Source organism: Rattus rattus, chromosome 9, assembly GCF_011064425.1.
Source record: "Rattus rattus isolate New Zealand chromosome 9, Rrattus_CSIRO_v1, whole genome shotgun sequence".
Classification (NCBI taxonomy): domain Eukaryota; kingdom Metazoa; phylum Chordata; class Mammalia; order Rodentia; family Muridae; genus Rattus; species Rattus rattus.
In genome coordinates, this window is record NC_046162.1 from 2,981,177 (window position 1) to 3,000,278 (window position 19,102).

General features: G+C 56.6%; 3 protein-coding genes across 6 annotated transcripts; 2 read left to right on the top strand and 1 right to left on the bottom strand.

Moving 5' to 3' along the window:
* Nucleotides 1-1,412: 1,412 nt before the first annotated feature.
* On the top strand, nt 1,413-3,371 carry Gng13 (G protein subunit gamma 13). 2 transcript variants are annotated; one of them, XM_032913627.1, is made up of 3 exons: nt 1,413-1,494; nt 2,935-3,066; nt 3,191-3,371. In XM_032913627.1, exons 2-3 carry the CDS (start codon nt 2,969-2,971, stop codon nt 3,294-3,296), a joined length of 204 nt encoding a protein of 67 aa, XP_032769518.1. In that variant the 5' UTR covers nt 1,413-1,494; nt 2,935-2,968; the 3' UTR covers nt 3,297-3,371. The 2 variants fall into 2 exon arrangements, with proteins under 2 accessions (XP_032769518.1, XP_032769517.1); XM_032913626.1 differs by lacking the exon at nt 1,413-1,494 and adding an exon at nt 1,693-1,799.
* Chtf18 (chromosome transmission fidelity factor 18) lies at nt 3,310-11,334 on the bottom strand. Its single transcript, XM_032913628.1, has 22 exons — nt 11,152-11,334; nt 10,836-11,015; nt 10,596-10,743; nt 10,283-10,451; nt 9,790-9,882; nt 9,645-9,697; nt 9,398-9,536; nt 8,619-8,828; nt 8,139-8,236; nt 7,825-7,948; nt 7,582-7,733; nt 7,389-7,482; nt 7,005-7,103; nt 6,806-6,936; nt 6,253-6,400; nt 5,262-5,486; nt 5,027-5,176; nt 4,802-4,932; nt 4,131-4,275; nt 3,918-4,049; nt 3,630-3,687; nt 3,310-3,548 (listed from the first exon to the last, which is right to left on the bottom strand). The coding sequence occupies exons 1-22, from the start codon at nt 11,240-11,242 to the stop codon at nt 3,412-3,414; spliced, it is 2,907 nt and encodes a 968-aa protein (XP_032769519.1). The 5' UTR covers nt 11,243-11,334; the 3' UTR covers nt 3,310-3,411.
* A 291-nt stretch (nt 11,335-11,625) lies between these two features.
* On the top strand, nt 11,626-15,544 carry Rpusd1 (RNA pseudouridine synthase domain containing 1). Of its 3 annotated transcripts, none has more exons than XM_032913535.1 (6): nt 11,626-11,761; nt 12,148-12,358; nt 12,490-12,613; nt 12,794-12,896; nt 13,036-13,137; nt 14,444-15,544. In XM_032913535.1, the coding sequence occupies exons 2-6, from the start codon at nt 12,177-12,179 to the stop codon at nt 14,851-14,853; spliced, it is 921 nt and encodes a 306-aa protein (XP_032769426.1). In that variant the 5' UTR covers nt 11,626-11,761; nt 12,148-12,176; the 3' UTR covers nt 14,854-15,544. The 3 variants fall into 3 exon arrangements, with proteins under 3 accessions (XP_032769426.1, XP_032769428.1, XP_032769429.1); XM_032913537.1 differs by having other exon boundaries at nt 12,170-12,358; XM_032913538.1 differs by lacking the exon at nt 12,148-12,358.
* The last annotated feature ends 3,558 nt before the right edge of the window (nt 15,545-19,102 follow it).

Below are 19,102 nucleotides of genomic sequence, written 5' to 3' on the forward strand. Positions count from 1 at the left end.
CCCCAGAAGGGAGGACAGCCCTCCACCCTACCAGGAAGAGCAACATCTGCCCTGAGGTCTGGCACCATTAACCTTAAGCTCCCCCAACCCCCAAATCCATAAGTAATCTCTCTGCACCCCAGCGTGCCCCAGTTCCAGAGATGCCTCCTGATCTAACCACATGTTGATGCGCATCAGGGACCAGGGAATCATGGTGACCCCATTTCACGGAACAACACCAGGGAAGCCTGCTGTGTGACTGATGGTCCTGAGAGTCCAAGGGACAGGGACCTTGTCTGTCCTTTGATCAGACCTGCAGGGTTCCAGGCCATCTCCTGGGTAGGGTGGGCTCTGAACTGTTTCGGTTCCTCTAACTCTGACCTATCCTGTTGTCTAGGTAAGAGCAGAATAGTTACTCAACACACCTGCAGCCCACAGAGGACCCAGAATACTCAGCAAGGCCCTGGCCTGGCCTCCCAGGACAGGCTTGCCTTTACGGAGCCCCAACCTGGTCTGCCCCTCCCCCAGAGACTGCTGTTGCTGCCTGAGGCCCCCAGTCTAGGTTGCAGTCTGCAGCCTTCGTCATATGAAGGTCCCCAGAGCATAGCTCCCTCAAGAGTTTGTGAGTTGTACCTCTGACAGTGACGCTGGGAAGCAAGCTAGAGGGAGGAGATGCTCTGGGAAGTTGAAGGCAGGGCTAGCGCATTACAGAGTCTCTGAGGAAGAGGGAGCTGGCTATGACACAGGGCCTAAAATCCTGTGGCTGAGGAAGTACTCTTCTCCTACAGGGGTCCCAAAGGCCATCCCACATCAGCTAAGAAACTGGTCTACTCACCCCCAAAGCACTGTTTTGCAGAACCCATGGTTGGATATGGCATGGGAGCCTCAGGTGTGGAAGGTTACTCATCTCCAGCTTTGGGCAGATTAAACGTTAGCTGTTTTGAAGTCAGTGCCTGGGAATGGGGAAGGCGCCAGAAAGTGGGAGTGCTAGGTAGGGGGAAGGGCTGAACCCCTTCCAAGAGAGGCTAGTGTTCTGGAATTTTGCGGGATGTTTCCTAGCCTACCATAAGTGGACAAGAAGGTCGCTTGCACCTGATAGGCTGCAAAGACCACAGTGGGAAAGTGTTCTGCTCCCCCACCCCTTTCCCAGCTGGCTGGTAGCATAGGAGGGCCGTAACCAGCGACGCCTCTTTGGGTGAGGCATATTTTGCCCTTTAGGGCTCTGGTCCCAGTAAATATTACAAGATTGTCGAACTGGGCTGCCAGCAGTTCTAGCTGACCCAGGAGAGACGGGACTAGCCCTCACTGCTGCATGTCCCACCCCAGGGGAGACCTGCTGTAAGAGCAGCCAAGGGAGCTCTTGGGGTCAGCCCAACCCTGTGAAGGCGGTACCAAGGCCCCAGGTGGCAAGAGTGGGCGGGGCAGCTGCCTAGGCTCCCCGGACTCGGTCAGCCCAGCCTCACTCCACAGATCCTTCGGCCCTTGTCATCTCTGCTTTTGCTGTCTCCTTCAAAAGTAAGTCCAATGAACAGAACCCTCACACTGTGGAGCGAACAGACTCCAGGGCTCTAGGGCTTGACCAGGTAGGGTCCCTTAGGTTAATTCTAACTCCTGGGACCAGGGCAACTGCCTCTGGGCCTCAGGGGCGGGGCGGCCGACAGATCGAGTCCAGCGGCGCAGGAGCCATCGCTGCGCGACGGGGGCGCGTCTGTCCTGCGCCGTGCGCGCCGCCCGCAGTGCCCGTGTGCGCCGCCGTGCGCCTGGCCGGGGGCGTCTCGGGGTGCACCGGTGGCCGGGCTCCGGCGGCGGCAGCAGCGCAGGTAGGGCCAGTGGTGGGCCATGCCCCCAGCCCAGGTGCTCCAATTTGTGGAGGACCCGCAGCCGATCCTCCGCCCACGTGCCTGTCGGCGTCTGGGGCGCGGGAGAACCTGGCAGGGTGGGGCACCGTAACTTGGGGTCTCTGGGAAAGGTACTCTGCAGGAGGCCCCCACACACCCAGGAATACTAGCCCACCCAACCTCTCACCGGTTCCTTGTGAGCCCTGCCAAGACCTCTTAAGGATGGGCCACTCTAAAGGCTGTACCATCGCTAGGTCCCAGACTCTCCCCAAGGCCGCCTCAGCTGCAGTATCCCGGGATAGAGGCTTTGCCCGGAAGTGTCCGGCACTCGGTGCCAGACCCCTCTCAAGGTCGTGGAAGCTGTGATTGGAGGGAGAACCAGAGACTTGGTCTTTTGGAATGCACCTAGATAGGGAGGGGTAAAGGGAGGCCCGCTGTTCTGCCCAAACTGACAGTTCTTCCTGGTCAGGTCTGTGACTGGTGATTGGTGACTGGGTCTGGAAAACACTGGCCTCAGGAGGCTACCCACCTCCCAAGTCCTGGGCTTGCTGAAAGGCCCGTGTCCTCAGACCTTCTGCACATACCCCACCCTACATGCAAATTGCAGCCAAATCCAGCCCCACGATTAACTTGGCCTCTTTACCCATGCAAAACAGGCATCCAGGAGGGCCAGGCAGCACCTCAGGGCCCTCATTCCGCCCAGGGTCTGAGTTAGAAGTAGGTATGGAAGGAGGATGGGGGTTGCTCTGGATACTCAGGAGTCCATTTTTTTTAGTCTCCCTAGGCAGGAATGAGTCTGTCCTCCAAATCCAGGGCTGGGCCTTCTCATGCTCATTGGCCCAGTCAAGAATGGAAAGTTTGCAGCTAATCAGCCTCACTGGGTAGAGAAGGCCCAGGGGCCTTGTTAGTGCATCCCTGTGGTACTGTCCAGGCCCTTCGCTGACATCATGACTGCAGACCTCAGGAAGGGCCAATGGGTGGTATTATCCAATGGGCAGCAGGTTCCTCCAGCATCTCCCTCTGTCCTGGGGCTGAGGGTAGGGATAGAGGTAGAGGCAGAAGTGGGGGTAGGGGTGGGGGCTGCAGGACCAGCACTTTTGCTTCTCCCACCCACCAGCCTCAGGCTGGCTACCTCCGACGCCCCCGACGCCATGGAGGAGTGGGATGTGCCCCAGATGAAGAAGGAGGTGGAGAGCCTCAAGTACCAACTGGCCTTCAAGAGGGAGATGTCGTCCAAGACCATCCCCGAGTGAGTGCCCCGTGATGTGTGTCATTTGCCTGCCCAGCCACTGCCCCTTTGTGTGAACCAGGACCTCACACCCCAGTGGGCAGGTGCCATGGGGATGACCAACACTGAGACTCCCCACTTATAGGCTCCTCAAGTGGATCGAGGACGGGATCCCCAAGGACCCCTTCCTGAACCCGGACCTGATGAAGAACAACCCTTGGGTGGAGAAGGCCAAGTGTACCATCCTCTGAGCCTGACCCGCACTCTCTGTTAAGGTGTGACTTTATAAATAGACTTCTCCAGGAGTCTCTGCTCTGGTACATCCCTGTGGGAGTCAGTTTGATCTGATGTCCTGGGGCAGTGGGGCTACAGCAGGTCCCTGATGTACAGGCTGCGCCGAACAGCATTGGAGACACCCTCGTTGAACCGGAACCACACCTCACTCCTGCCCACTGCCACACCCATGCGCCACTCGTCCATGTCCTTCTGGGGGGCCTCAACCTCTGCAGGGACCAAAAGGTGGCGCCTCAGCAGACCCCAGCCCGTGCCTCCACCCCTCCCTCCCTTTTGTGACCCATACACACCTCTGCTTGGGACTGCCACTTTCCTGATGACCACACGTCCAAAGAAGTCCCTCTCAGGCTAGCAGAAAAGAGGGTCATCAGGTTGCCAGTGGACAAGCAGGCATACCCAGGCCTTTCCCACACGAGAGGCTCTGAGGCCTCTGAGCAAGGCCTGTGACTAGGGGTACGTCTGCTAACCACTGCCCACTTTCTGGGAGCAACAGGTGGTTCCTTGGGACTTGGGGCAAGCCCCACCCTCTGTTCATCACTCTGCTCCAGCCCCACCTGTCCCCGGCCCCCGCAACATACCTGCTCCTGCACGGCTGCTCTCTTCATGATGTGTTCTAGCCGCTGCTCGTGGTTACGGGGGGCAGGCTGCCTCGTCCCCTTTTCCCCACTGTCCGTCCGCAGATTTGCAGGTCCTGAGGGACCCTGGTCCACCTGAACAGAAGCATGAGAGCCAGCCGGTCCAGGCCAAACCACTGACATTGTTTGCTGTCTCAACACCAGGGCCAAGCTTACCTGAGGGCCACCTCCAGTCCAGGCCAAAGCCTCTGCCCTCCGCATCTTCTCCATTTCAATCTCCCGGGCAATAAGCTGCTTAGCCTGGTAGGTGAGGGGCTTGCGGGCAGGTAGTTCCGGGAAGCGGCAGACCTCCTCCACATTCCTGCCCAGGTGGGTGAGGCAAGATACCGGTATACCGGTCAGCAGAGGCAGGGTCTGCCTGTGCACCAACCCACATACCAAGTTCAAGACCTTGGATGTAGGGTGAGGTCCTGACACTTCCATCCTAACCCCATGGCACCAGGGACCCCCTAACTATAAGTGGAGAAGACGGGGAACATGCTCAGGGCTGCAGGGAGGGAACAAGAACAGGCAGGGACACGGGGACTCTCACTAAACTGCAGGATACCAGGGTTGTTGCTGCTCTGCCTCGAGCCCTCAGAGCCCCAAGGAACTGTAGACACACAGGCTATCCACCCTGGGATGGACGGAGGTTATATGAACCCTACACTGAAACCTGGAATCAACACTGTGTCTGACCTGGGATGAGGCCCAGTGCCAGCCACATCTGGACCAGACCTAAAGTACAACCCACAACCCACTGGACACTTCACCAAGACCACAGTGGCTTCGGCACGCTCATTGCATGTCCCAGGTGTTCCCCCTGCCCCAGACACAGGGGCACTCACGGCTCCAGCCTGTAGAGGTACTGCCCATCAGGTGTGCGCTCCTGGTGGTAGGTGAGGCTATAGGCAAGCATGGTGCCCACAAGGCTCGACAACTGCTGCTTCTCACGGGCACTGTAGAGCTGTGTGCTCACCTGGGGTCAAGCGGGCACAGGTGGGACAACTGAGCAAATGCCCGGAGCCACCTTGGTCACAAACTCCATCCTTTCCCCCATATCTGACACTCACGGGGCGCAGCTTAGGCGCGAGGACATCCAGGAGCAGGCAGAGCGTATCTAGAACAAGAGCCTGCGGGGTGGCCCGGCTGCGAGTGGCTGGTGCCATTCCTGACACCAGAGTCTGTATGTGGTTCCTTGTCTGGCTCAACCGGGTCTGGGCCTAGGGCAGAAAGTGAGCTGGGGCCAGGCGAGCAGAACCTCCCCCCACCCCCAGACCCTAAGCACAAATCCTGCAGCTGACACACCTCCTGCTGGCTGCTGGGAAAAGTGATGCGCGGCACGTGGCTGGAGGCGAAGAGCACGTGGAAGGCCGCGGGCAGGAAGGGCAAGTAACGCAGCAGCTGAAAGCTCTGGCCGTGGTGGGCCGCCTGCTCCAGCAGGTCATCGAAGGCCAGCCAGTCAAGGGCACAGCACACGGTGCCCAGGCTGGAGTCCCGAAGCCGCAGGCGTAGAAAGTTGTCAAACAGGCCCTAGGAGGAGTGAGCAGGCCAGGAATCCCTGCAGGAGCAGCTAGGTCCTGACCCTCTGACCCCCTCCATGTCCCCACCGTGTGAGCATCGGCCTCAGGACCCTTTCACTAGATCCTGCAAAGGCCAAGGTGTAGGGATCAGCTGCCAATACCAGGGAGGGCCCTAATAGTCTAATGACGACCCCGAGACAAGTGGGGTAGCACACGGTTCGGTCTCCCACCTTTCCAGAAGTGGCAGAAAGCTGTATCCTCAAAATTCAGGGCGTAGCTGTCCCAGCCTGCCTGTGTGAATCCAGTTCCCACCAGCCATACCGCATAGCCCCCCCTAAACTGCACATCTCCAGATTGTCAATGGATCCCCAGCTACTAATCCAAAGCCACTTAGAGCTAGAAGCAGATTAAGCCAGGCCCTCTGGGGAATAGGGGACCCTATGTCGCTTGCTCGAGTGCATACACCTCTCTACCTGCCCTCCACACCATGGGCACCTCCAGCTAGGATCTAGTCCCTCTAAGCCCAGATGTACCTCAGAGATCTCCAGATGGTTCCCGGTCACCAGCCCAAAACTCATCCAGGGATGCCTATGCTCCCTGTCTTTTGTCACCTCCAACATTATTCCTTTAGTTCCCTTTCCGGGCCCGAGGGTCCTTCCTTCCTTGTGGCCCGCCGCTGACACCCTTCACTTTGGAACCCACCCAGGCTATCTTCTGTTCACTATCATCCGCTCATTTAGTACCAGCATCACGAGAGCTGAGGTGGGCACAAGTACCTGCACAACCTTCTCATGCTCGCCTGCAGAGGTGGTCACACGCAGGATGTGGTAGAAGCGCTGGGAAGCCAAGGTCAGAGAGCCCTTGTCACTGTCATTGAGCAGGAGAGCATGGGTTGGTAGCATCAGGTCCTGGCCCACAAGTCGCCTGCAAGCAGAAGGTGTTGAGGCTGGGGCCGAGCTCAGTGAAAGCAAAGATGGCGGCGGCCATCCTCGCCACATTCTGCATGCTCGGAGGGAAGTCCTGGCTGGCCTGTTTTATCTCGCCCTGAAGGTACAGGAGTCTCTAAGCAGAGCCACCTAGGAGCAAAAGACTCTCTCTGAACTGACAAAGGTAAGGGCAGGGAGGGTCACCTTCCAGGCCACAGATTAGGAGGCTCTAGTCAACTCCCATTGGGGCAGAAACTGGGCTCCCCAACCCAAGTCAGGTCCCTACCCAGAGGACACAGTGAGGCCAAACAGCTATCCTGGAGCCCTGGCGGCACCAGGTGGTGTCTAAGGACCCTAGGCAACAGAGGCATCCGGACCAAGGCAAACCACCTGGACTACCTACCTTTGAGCCCTGGGCAACTGGAAGACCTCTTGCCACACAGAGAATAGCCCCTTGCGCTGGTCTTTCAGGCCGACATGCGTGGTCTGCACATCCTTCACGCTCAGCTCCCGCTGGCCCCTCCCATACAGAAACTGGAAAAGGGTAGAGTCAGCAGTAGCCATTCTCACCCGGCTCTGCCTCACCCAAGCCATGTGCCCACCTGTAGTGTGTTGATGCAGGCACGGATGTCATTGTCTGTCTTCTCACAGAGGGCAGCCAGTGCACCGGGGTCAGACCGCATGCCGTGTTGCAGGGAGATCTAGAGGCAGGATAAGCTCTAGAGTGTCCGCCCTTGCTGAGAGGACCCACGCCCAATCTAGCACATCCTCAGAGCCAACCCTGTGGCCACAACCTGGTTCCCCGGATGCAGACAAACAGCCCTGTGCTGGGGGCAGCCAGAGAGGGCAGTACAGTTCCCGTGATAGTACAACCTGGCAGCTCAATACAAGGCAGAACCAGGGTGCTCAGAGGGACATGGGAAGCAAGGTTGGGATAGAGGCTGCATCTCCCAAATGGAAGCTACCCCCCTCCCTGCCCTGCTGACCTCCTGGAGCCGCTGCACCAGCCTGGAGGGCAGAGTTGGTGGCACGTGGAGCAGAAGAGCCTGCTGCTTCAGCTGCCTCAAAGAAGGTGTGAACCTGCAGGACAGGACCCGCAGTGGCCACATGAGGGACAGGCCAGGGCTAGGCCGGCTGACCCTTCTGCCTAGGAAGGCCCCGTCCCAGTGCCCCACTCACTGATCATTGCAGATGCAGATGATAGGCCTGGTCAGGAGGCCCCCCTCAGCCCTGCGTCGCCGTCCCCCTGCCGCGGCCACAGCTGTGCCCCCTTGCTCAGCCTCCTGCGGGCCCTTGCGATTCAAGATGCTCAAGAGAACGTTGATCGCCGCCTTCAGGGAGGCATGGAAGAGATCAGTGAGCCAAAGCCCCAGTGCACCCAGCCTGACTGCCTACCCACCCACCTGGGCTGCAGAGGCCCACCGTGGGGGCTCCGTCAATCTCATCGATAACCAAGCAGTTGGGCCTCCCACCAGCACCCAGCACCGACTCCATTTGTGTAGCTGCTTCAATGCGTGTACGGAAGGCCTCGGGGCTACGGTCATCACTGGAAGAGCAAAGCCAAGAGTTACTAGGTAGCAGCCACAGGATGTAGCTACTTCAGTAAAACATGAAACACACATCCCAAACACAGCCTACACATCCAAGACCCCAGCCCCATCCACCAGCCAGGGTTTGAGACCTGCACCACAGGCTCGACCTCACTGAAGCCCCAGACAAGGATCTCCACCACTTACCTTGCATTCATCTCTACCACGCAATACCCAGCATGCCTTGCGACCACATGGGCCAGCGTGGTCTTGCCTAATCCTGGAGGGCCACACAGCAGTGCCACCTACAGTCAAAGCAGAGGACAGACGGCCGATCCCTTAGCCTCCAGGGAGCTCCTGGTCAGTAGCCAGGGACTAGAAACAAGGTTGACCATTGTTCCCCATACTCCAGCCATCAAATGAGAACACCCGGAATACTCGGAATTTCCTGTCGGTGAGGTGAGAGCCTTCAAGGCTGACTTTATCTGAACACTCAGGAGAATGGATTTAACTTCAGATTCACAACACTAGCACGTGACGCCAACCCTGGTGTCATCGAACCCACGGGTTCTAGAAGAGTTAAAGTCCCCTCCCCCAAAAAGATTATTGCAATAGCACCGGCTACCCAGAGGGCAAATCCCTATGCTCACAGTTACGTTTGTACAGGCCCGCCCGGGTGGGGTTTACCTTCTGCCGAGGCCTCCGGCTCGGGTCCAGCTCAGCTTCTAGCATTTCCTCCAGTACCTGTTCATGACTCTTCCACTTGCCAGGGGCTGGGGCCTCCTTCCCAACCCGGGTGGGCTCTACACCGGGTCTGGGCTTCCGGGCAGGCCTCTCATGACCAAACACCACAAGGTCCCATAGCTTCAGCCATTTGAGAAGGCAGCGGTTGGTAAACTGTTAAGAGCAAAGCCTAAGGGACGGGCCCTGCCAGGCCCACATTTTCAACACAGACAGGGACCAAGGCTCAGAAGGCCCAGGCGCTGGTTTTCAACAGTTTCTCTGAGACCTCCAGTCTCTGAGACCCTATGTTCACCCCAGGACAGCCCAGCACCAAGGGTTGAGCAAGAGGACAGGCTAGGGCAGTGTTTCTTAACCTGTGGGTCACAACACCCTCGGGAGTGAAATGACCCCTAAGGTCACCTAGGGGTCACCCTAGACCATTGGGAAATGCAGATATTTACATTACGATTCATAACAGCAGCAAAATTAGTTACGAAGCAGCAATGGCAATGATTTACGGTTGGGGTCATCACGACACGAGAAACTGTGTCAAAGGACCACAGCATTAGGAGGGCTGAGAACCACTGGGCTAGGACATCCAGACCCCTAACCAAGCCCACAGCAGGTCACAGTGAACCAGCCGTAAACTAGTTTTGTGCCGACTCGGTTTCCCCCTTTAGCACTCGGAGTCCCCACATCACAAACATCAAGCCAGTCACACTTGAGGGAGAACAGGAGCTCACGTCATCACTGAGCAGTTCTGTGTAGTGCTTGGGTGCAAACTCGTCCACCCAGAGGCAGTGCTGAGCAGTGTCCTGGCCAGGGCCCGGCTCCTCGTCAGGGGGCCCCTCAAGCATGGCCTCTTCCCCTTCAGACCTAAGGCTGAAGAGAATCAAGTGACTGATTCACTACAGAGGGTTCACAGTGACTGTGCCCACCATAGAGGCCCAAACCAACAGGGGTTCCTGAGATGGTAAGTGTGCAAGTCACCTATGTAGAGTGTCTGAAAGCTGTTGGGCCTCCTCGAGCAGTTGCTGCCGTCTCTATAAAAACAGGACAGGCTGGGGTCAGGGCAAGTCCAGCCAGCACCCGATTCAATACACACACACACACCTCCCCATTCCACTAAGCCCACCTTGTTGTCAACTTGCTCCTTCAGGGAGGTGAAGGGGACACCCAGAAGGTCCAGCTGGCCACGGCCTCGCCATTGGACATCAGGAAGATGGTTCTGGCCAAGACAGATTTGTCTTCTCTGTAACCCTCCCAGGTCATGGGGGCACCCACAGTACCCTTCCCCCCAAGAAGGAGAGATGGAAGGAGAGAGATGAAACCTTGTCTAACCAGAGAGGAGAGAGATACTGCCCTCAGATGGGCCAGGTCCAGGGGAGGTCAGCTTTAGAGTCGGGGAAGAGGAAAAGAGAAACAGAAAGCTAATATATGGAGTACAAGCTAGCACTCTAAGGCCGCATACCCCCAAAAGTAGCATTACTGTCTCCAACACTGGACTACATAGGTGTGCCTGTTTCTAGCAATTCAGACAGGTGAAACTGGCCTCAGAACCTGCTGAGAGCCCATTTGCAACACAAAAGAACCAACGCCAAGACAAACGCCATGTAATGGACACACACCTGCACCCCAGTGCCTGTGAGGTCAGACCGAAGCACCAAAAAGGCCCGCTCTCCACACGTGGATGTCACATTGATGTAATCCTCTAAGACAGGGGGCCGTCTCAGAACGGGATTGCGGGGACTTGGCAACGCCTGCATGAGGCCATTGTCGGCACCAGCATCTGAGGGCCTACGAGGGATGAGCATCTTGGGTCATTTTCCAGTCACTCTCAGTGGGGTGCCTGGTCCCACACTCCTCTTGCCCTCCCATAGGCCTTCACTTCCAGAGCCTCATCCAGGGACAGGTAGAATTACACGCCCTTAAAAAACACACCCAGCATCCCACATCTCAGGGAAGACCTCTGGACTCGGTGGGGGGGTGATGTCCCCAGGAGGAGAATCGGGGTACAAGAGCTCCTCTTTATCTGGCTCGAAGTTCAGCCTCTTCACCACGTCCAACCTGGGCCGTTTGACCATGGGGCCTGCAGAGACAGAGGCAGGAACAGGAGGAAGAATAGAAAACTGATCCTCGGAATTTCCCTACCTTAAGTGCCCAGTCTCCAATCGGACATACTGGAGGGCGCAGGCTGGTCCCTACGAACATTCTTTCTGGTATTGCGGCTGTCTTTTCCTGACGACCCTGCAGGGCAAGGACGTGGGACAATGTCCCCACCAGCGATGGCCTCTTCGAAGGTCAGCGGAGGGCGGCTCGCCGGAGTCTGGAGGGTCTCAGAAGGCGCCAGGTCCCCTGTTCCTGCTGAGACAGAAGTTGACAGCAGCCACACACATCAAGAAGCGAACTCCCAGCTGCTGCCTATCCCATCACATAGCTCCCCATGCTGCAGCAGGATGCAGCCACAGCCTGGCCGCGACCCAGGACCCGCGCCCACCTTCCAGCTCCGCCAGCACTTCGAGTTCGGCCGCGAACTGGTTTTGGAAGTCATCCTCCACACCATACAGATCTTCCTCGTAGTCTTCCATGGTCCCCGGTGCAGGCAGACCACAGCTTCTACAGCTAAGCTTCCCTCAGAACTTCCCGCGCCACTGCCATCGCGCGCCACCCCTCCCCGCGAGCCTCCAGTACCGCCAATCAACAGCCGGCGTTCCCAGAGGCTCCTGTCATTGGCCAGCGGGGAAGGGCGGGTCTTCACACTCAGAGGGCGGGAGGAGAGAAATAATGGTTCAGTGGTTGAAGTGGAGGACCAAGTACGCTTTCTATTGGTCTGTACAGTAATCTGTCCGTGCGGGAGGCGGGGAAATAGGTGGGACTAAGAAGGTGCGTGCGCAGACCATTCGGGAAGAGCTTCGCCTTCCTTCAGAGGGCGGAGCTCCATGCCCGGAATGCCATTGGCCAGTACGACCATCCATTAGCCAGGTGGAATGGGCAGGGTGAAGGCAGAGCTGCGCGGCAGCCAGGCCAAGACCTGGTTCCTTGTATAGGAAAACTGGGTTGGATGCAGGGCTGAGACGTGACATCCTGGTCCTTTGGCCCTGTTGCAGGTAAGTCCTCAAGGGTCTACCTGTGGTTACAGGTTGGAGGGAGGTAAGTTAGGGAGCGCCTGCAGTCCTGGGTGGTCCGGGCCAATCAGGGCACAGCAACCCCTGTCGGCTTCCTTGCCTACTCAGAGAAGATCCATAACCCAGCGCGAAGTGTGTAGGGGTGAGCTGGACAACCAGGCTGTTTATTTCACGTCGAGTCAGGGAGAGCTCCCTCACCCTTGAGTCCATGGCAAGTCAGAATCTCCTGACCTTGGCCAGACTCCCATTCCAGAGCTGATCCCCCTGGCCTGGCCCCTTGTGGAAGGCAAAAAGGGTTCTAGCAGGTGCTGGCCCCAATAAGTGTGCACAGAACTTGAGGTCCAGGTCAGGCACCCTCCCACCCCCAGGCTCACTCCCACCTGCGTGCAGCCCCACCATGGAGCCTGGCAGCATGGAAAATCTGTCCATCGTGTACCAGAGCAACGACTTCCTGGTGGTGAACAAGCACTGGGACCTGCGCATTGATAGCAAGACCTGGCGTGAGACCCTCACCCTACAGAAGCAACTCCGACACCACTTCCCAGAGCTGGCTGACCCTGACACCTGCTATGGGTTCAGGTACACAGCCAACACAGAGAGTCCCACTGCAGCATCCTTCCAAAGGATGCTGGGACACTGGACGCTGCCACAGTAGTGCTAACCAGAACACAACAGGGTCCAGCCACTGCTGTTCCTCTGCCCCTTCCCAGGTTCTGCCACCAGCTGGACTTCTCCACCAGCGGGGCGCTGTGCGTGGCCCTGAATAAAGCAGCTGCGGGCAGCGCTTATAAGTGCTTCAAGGAGCGACGAGTTACCAAAGCCTACCTGGCACTGGTAAGCCCTGGCCAGTTCCTGGGATGCCGTGTGGAGACACAAGGCTCATAGCCTACTCTAGCCGGCCCCTTTAACCCAAGCTCCATGCCAGGCCTATGTGCCTACCTAGAGGGTAGCCACATCCTTCTCGGAGGTGGCAGTGTGACCCTGTGAGCTATGTGTGATGTCCTTGCTCGACAGGTCCGAGGCCATGTCCAGGAAAGCCAAGTGACGATCAACTATGCCATTGGAAGGAACAGCACAGAGGGGCGGACCCACACCATGTGCATTGAGGGCACTCATGGTAATAGTGGTTTGTTGTGGGGGCCATGGGCATGTCTCCAAACCCTGCATGGATGAGAACAGCCAGACAGATGTAGACTGGACTTGGCTCAGGCTCTAGGGATGGCCCAGTTGACCCTTACAGTTGCCTTCCCATCTAGGTTGTGAGAACCCTAAGCCAAGTCTCACAGAGCTGCTGGTCCTGGAACATGGGTTATATTCTGGTGACCCTGTGTCCAAAGTGCTGCTGAAGCCACTTACAGGTATGTCCAGGGCAGGGGTCTGCCATGTAAGAAGGACCTTGAGGTATAGGCACTGAGGCCTGCTTGAGTCTATACCAGGCGTGCGGCCAGAGCCACAGCCAGATCTTTGCTGGTGGTTGCATGGTCCCTGGCAGTCACACTGATCTCTCTAGCTAGACTAAGTGTCTCCCTGGCTGTGCCCTCACAACCCACCCCAGACCAATCCCTTGCCCTGAGTCCCAATATCTGATTTATAGCAAGGGGTATAATGAATCCCATACCAAGGGCCTGTTCTTCCTAGTGGCACATATCTGCAAAGCAGCTGCTCAGGAAAGATTCTCTCTCTCTCTCTCTCTCTCCTCCTCTCCTCCTCCCTCCCTCCCTCCTTCCTCCTCCCTCCCTCCCTCCCCATCTCTCCCTTCTTCCCTCCCTCCCTTTTTTTCTTCTTCTTTTTTCTTTTCTCTCTGTGAAGCCTTGGCTGCCTTGGAACTTACTCTGTAGACCAGACTGGCCTCAAATTCCACCTTTCTCTGCCTCCCCAGAGGGATTAAAAGTGTGGGCCATGTGTGCCTAGCCAGGGATTCATTCTTTAAAGAAGATCAGGTAAACAGGTGTGGTAGCATAGATACGTATTTCTAGCACTCTAGAGAGAAGAGGCAGGAAGATCAGAAGTTCATACCCATCTTTGGCTGCATGAGACTCTGTCTCCAAAAAAGGGGGGGGGTGGGGACGTGGCTCGGCAGGTGAAGGTGCCTTCTGCCAAGCCTGACGACCCAAGTTGGAGTCCCAGACCAAAGTGGCGGAAGGAGAGAAGAGACTCTTAGAAGGTGTCTTCTGGGTGGTGAAACGGTGGTGCTTGCCTTTAATCCCAGCACTTTGGAGGCAGAGGCAGGCAGATCTCTGTGAGTTTGAGGCCCATCTGGTCTACAGAGTGAGTTCCAAGACAGCCAAGGCTGCACAGTAAAACTCTTATCTCCAAAAAAGAAAAAAAGTTGTCTTCTGTCTCAAGCATATGCAGGAACACCACACACACACACACACACACACACACACACACACACACACACACACACACACACAGTTAAAAATGTACTTTAAAAACGTTTTAAGGGAGAAAGAAGATAATTGGGGTACCGTTGTCTGTAGCATGCTTGCTAGCATGCACAAAGCTCGGGGTTCCTTCCTCAGCACTGCCGCACACAACAGAAAGCCCGGGGGCTGCCGGGAGACTCTAATGCCAACAGAGAACTTGCTGGATGCTGTCAGAGTGAGGGATGTGACAAAGAATGACTCACCCCAGCCTGACTTCCCATCCCTGACTCCGCAGGCCGGACACACCAGCTTCGCGTACACTGCAGCGCTCTCGGCCACCCTATCGTGGGCGACCTGACTTACGGACAGGCCGACGACCAGGAGGACCAACCATTCCGCATGATGCTGCACGCCTTCTACCTGCGCATCCCCACACAGGCCGAGTGCGTGGAGGCCTGTACGCCTGACCCCTTCCTGCCTGCCCTCGATGCCTGCTGGAGTCCCAGTACCTGCATTCAACCCCTTGAACAGCTCATCCAGGCCCTACGGACTGACCCTGACCCTGACCCGATGGCTGGAGGGCCAAGGCCCTGCAGCCCCTCCACCCCACAGCCCAGGCCAGGTCGGCCGCCTCCTGAGACTGAGGCACAGAGAGCGTCGTGCCTGCAGTGGTTATCAGAGTGGACGCTAGAGCCGGACAACTAAGGGCCTCTGAGCTTTGGGGGTCGAGAGCTGCTAGACTCAGCAGCTAGGAAGCCATGATTGCTAGAGGACAGGGTACTCAGGCTGTAGGAGAGATGTCCAGTAGGTAAGTCTTGCCCTCAGCATTCCTCCAGGGGGAGCTAAGGCCGGTCCTTCTGGAATAGCTTTCTGCCTCCTTAGCTTCACCCCAGGCTGGCCCAAGCCCCTAGCCAGGAAGGGCAAAGCCAGGAGCAAGGATCCTCCAAGGGCTTCACAGCGCCTGGGAAGGGCCATCCTGCCATTAGCCCACCTGGACTTGGGTCCCCTGCAGCCCCCAGCCTGTCTCTTGCTGCCTGCCACTGTCATGTGCCTTTGCCTTCCTGAACTCTGCCAGGGCCTCACCTCCTCTGCCTGCATCTAGCGCTTGGCCCCAATGCATGGGAGTGCATTGGAGCGTCTACAGAGGCGTCCTCCACACGCGCCCGTCCCTCTAAGCCTGCCCTGGATGCTGCTTCTGCTCTGTGGGCTCCTAGTTGGAGCATTGACCATGTCACCACCTGCCTGGCTTCCACATAGCCATAGAGTATCAGCGTCAGCCTTTGGGTCCTCTCCTGGGAGCCTTCTGGGCCTCACCTGACCACCACAACACAGCCACAGCACCCTGGCTGCAGCTAGGGTCTAGGATTAAGAATAAATGTTCAGTGATCAATCTCGAGAGTGGCCACGAGCATATCTGTTGTAGGGTACCCTTGACCCTTCCTTGCTGAACCTGGCAGACCTCCAGCCCATGACTGCTTAGCAGGACCCACTGTAGACCTTCAAGTCATGGCTGCTGCCCTTCCTCGCCTCATAGGCAATGAGAAAACTTGCATGGGGCTTGGGGGTTCTTGGTAGGGACCAGAAGATGAATCATATGCCCAGTACCCAGAAGGTCCCTCCCAGTTAGCATGATAGCAACTTTCAACCAGAGTCTCTAGGAGAGCTGCTGTTCATGTTGGCCTATAGCCAAGTGCCCAGAGTCCCAGTGCTCATGGAAGGGACGTCACCAACATTCCCTACGAGGTCACCTGGCTACTGCTTAGTCCCTCCCCACTGCAATATGTCTCCTCAACTGCCCCCACACGTGGGTTTGGACTACAATTCCCATGGTGGACTGGACCAGAAGCCACTGCCCACTAGATCTTGGTAGAGATTTCATGGAAGTTAGGACCATGAGATCCTGCTTCTGCTTCCTGTGCCTCAGTTTCCCAATCTGCAAAAGGAGAGCTTGGAGTTATATTGGGAGGCCATGCTAAGCCCCACTGAATCCCCATTGGCCACTCACCAGCTTTTTTTTTTTTTCTTTCCATGGGGAGATACCGGTCTTTTCCTGTTTGCTCTACCTCAGGATGTCCCTCACTTAGCACAGGCCTAGTCATAGTGGTGATCAGGTGGGATGTCTCCAGACCCAGGCACTGGGCGCTCCCTTCCCTGACAGCCAACTGCAAAGCTGGTGCCTCCCATCAGCAACTGTCATACCTGTTATCACCACACAGGGGCACTGCTGGGTCCTGTTACCAGCATGTCTGCAACTGGGCCCTAAGGCGCGTGCCCCACAGCCTGTGATCTGTAGGGAGTTGGGCTGGGCCAACTGCACACCTCTGTGGTTCTCAGGAAATCCATCCCTGCCAGACCTCAGGCAGGGATCTATCTATCAAGACTCCCAAAAGGCTTCCCTCAGGAAGTCCAGCACCAACAGGCACAGGCCCGATACTCGGGCAGTACCTGCATAAAGAATCTGGTTTCGTACAGGAATGAGCCTTTGTCTCTGAGAAGCCAAGCCAGCAGCTTTTTTCATCCACCAATGGCAGATATCCCATTTCTAAGAGGAAGCAAGCCTGGGGACTTCTCAGCTTAGCATTCGTGAAGCCCTGGGTTCCAACTGCAGCAGTGCCTTCGAGCACACAAGCCAACAAGCAATCCTTCACGTGGTGGTGCACGCCTGTAGTCCCAGCACTCAAGGGTGGGAAGCAAGAAGATCCCAAGTTCGAAGTCATCCTCAGCTACACAACAAGTCGGAAGGCAGCCCTGCTGGAAGAGCTCCTGTTTTAAAAAGCAGTTTTTGGAGGGGCTGGAAGGATGACTCAGTGGGTGACTTACTTGCTGTGTAAGTGTGAAGACCTGAGTTTTGATTCCCCCAGAACCCATGTAAAGCCAGACATGCTAGCTCACAATCCCAAGTTTCTACCATGACATGGGAGGTAGAGGCGGGAGACCCCCAGAAGCATGTGGGCCAGCTAGCCTGGTGTACACAACTTTGAACTATACAACTATCTCAAACTAGATGGAAGATGAGGCAAGAACTAACACTTGACAGGACTGTCTTCTGATCTATACAGATGCATGCAATCCCATACATACATAAACACACATACGTGCACTCACATATACACAGAAATGTGCTCATGTGCTCACACACAAACACGTGCACTCATACACATAAACACACGTGCACTCACATACAGACACAAATAAACATGCAACTATTATTATAAAGAGAAAGAAGCAAATCTCCCCCATGGTGGGCGGAGCCCTGCTGGAGCAGGAGGCAAAGCAGTGACTGGCACCATCGACAGTCAGCACCCTCCGGGGCACAGGAGCGTCAGGTGGGGTCCCTGGACAGGGGCAATGTTTCTCTGAACTTCTACCACCCATCCTACCTCCCAAAGGACACACCAACTGTGAGAGCAAAAGAATGTGACCTCATGTCACAGGCTCTGCCAGACTTCAGCTGTGCCAAGCGCCAAGTGGCCTAGGCAGCTGCAGTACACCAGCCATAGCTTGCTATCAGGGGAGAACCCCAATGGGCAGTGGTGGGAGAGGTCTCTGAACTATCCCAATGGCTAGGTACAGAGTGGCAAGTAGTGAAATAGATGGAAAGCAGACAGACAGACAGGCCAAGTTGGAGGAAAGGTGGAGCAGAAGGCCTGAGCGAGGCCCTGCTCCAGAAAACACTAAAACTATGTCTACCTAGAAAATCCCCATCACTCCTCATAGTCTCCCAGGCCCCTGTACCTACCCACTTGATTTAGCACCTGTTCCCATGCCAGGGCGATGTCCCCCAGATGAGGCTCCAGAGTCCCAGTAGGGATCCACCTTTGTACGTTCGCCCTCATCCTGTGGCTATAGGGTAGGCAAGGTTGAAAGGATATAGAGCAATTATAAAGGCTCCCTGGAGGAGGGGCCACCTAAGACAATGCTTGCCTGGCCAGCACTCCAGGCAGGATAGCTAAGTGTGGGCAGTGTGCTGAAGGCCTTGCCCAGGGCTCTCTGGCACTTACTTCGTGCCCTAGAGCCACTCCCCCAGCCTCTCTGGGCCCCCATACTCTCATCTGGAAATCCAGGATTCGAACTAGACCAAGGGCTGTGAGAGGGTTCAGTCACAACAGAAGAGAGGGAGAGGATGTGGCCCTATCGGCTGTGACTCTGTTGCTGTGATCACTTGTTGATCCTGGGCCTAGGGCTACCTAGAGGTCAAGCCCACAATGGGCAGCCCAGAATCTGACCTCTGCCCAAGCCAGAATGTGGACACTCTCCTCCAGCCTACCTGAGCCCTGGAGGTAGGTGGAGACCCCTCACCACATGACACCTCCTCCCAGAGGGCGTCTCCGTGTCCAGCGCATCCTTGTAAGCCAAAGCAGGGGCTGTAAATTAGTGGTAGAGACTTGACTAGCACGCTCAAGGTCCTAGGTTCAATACCAGGACCACAGATGAATACAAGCACAAAAACAATTCCTTAGTCAAAACCTGTCCCCGGGTCAGCACTGGAGTCAGAGCTCCATTGGCAGTCTGCCCTTGACCCGGGTTAATACAGGGGCTCAGGGTCAGCCTGTTCTCTATTCTCGGGACCTTTTCCAAAAGGTGTCCCCAGGACCTTGCCCATCCAGAAGGGAGGCCCCTAAAGTGGTGCCGCTCACTATTGCCAAATGTAGCTGCTAGGAGTCGCTATGTTGGTTACACTGGTCCAGATGGAAGCCCAGGAGCCCTGGGAGACCCATACTGAGCAAGATTTTGAAGTAGCCAAGCTGTCTGAACGCAAACCTAACGGGGCACCCACCAGGCAGGACTCTGGCACTCCTGGGGGGCGGGGCTATGATCTGCTGTTACTACAGTTGCAGCCTCGCACGGGGCCACAGAGCAGGTTTGATGGTTACCTTTGGGTGCAGATAGTGATTATGTGGCTTCAGACCCACACTCCAGGAACCAGCCTGGCACACTCAGGACCCATCTGCTT

Coding starts and splice junctions, on each gene's coding strand:
- Gng13 (XM_032913627.1), top strand. CDS start 2,969: ATGGAGGAGTGGGATGTGCCCCAGATGAAGAAGGAGGTGGAGAGCCTC. Junction 3,067..3,190: donor TCGTCCAAGACCATCCCCGA/GTGAGTGCCCCG, acceptor CCCCACTTATAG/GCTCCTCAAGTGGATCGAGG.
- Chtf18 (XM_032913628.1), bottom strand. CDS start 11,242: ATGGAAGACTACGAGGAAGATCTGTATGGTGTGGAGGATGACTTCCAA. Junction 11,016..11,151: donor AGTGCTGGCGGAGCTGGAAG/GTGGGCGCGGGT, acceptor CTGTCTCAGCAG/GAACAGGGGACCTGGCGCCT. Junction 7,104..7,388: donor TGGTGCAGCGGCTCCAGGAG/GTCAGCAGGGCA, acceptor TCCTGCCTCTAG/ATCTCCCTGCAACACGGCAT.
- Rpusd1 (XM_032913535.1), top strand. CDS start 12,177: ATGGAGCCTGGCAGCATGGAAAATCTGTCCATCGTGTACCAGAGCAAC. Junction 12,359..12,489: donor GACACCTGCTATGGGTTCAG/GTACACAGCCAA, acceptor GCCCCTTCCCAG/GTTCTGCCACCAGCTGGACT. Junction 12,897..13,035: donor GTGCATTGAGGGCACTCATG/GTAATAGTGGTT, acceptor CTTCCCATCTAG/GTTGTGAGAACCCTAAGCCA.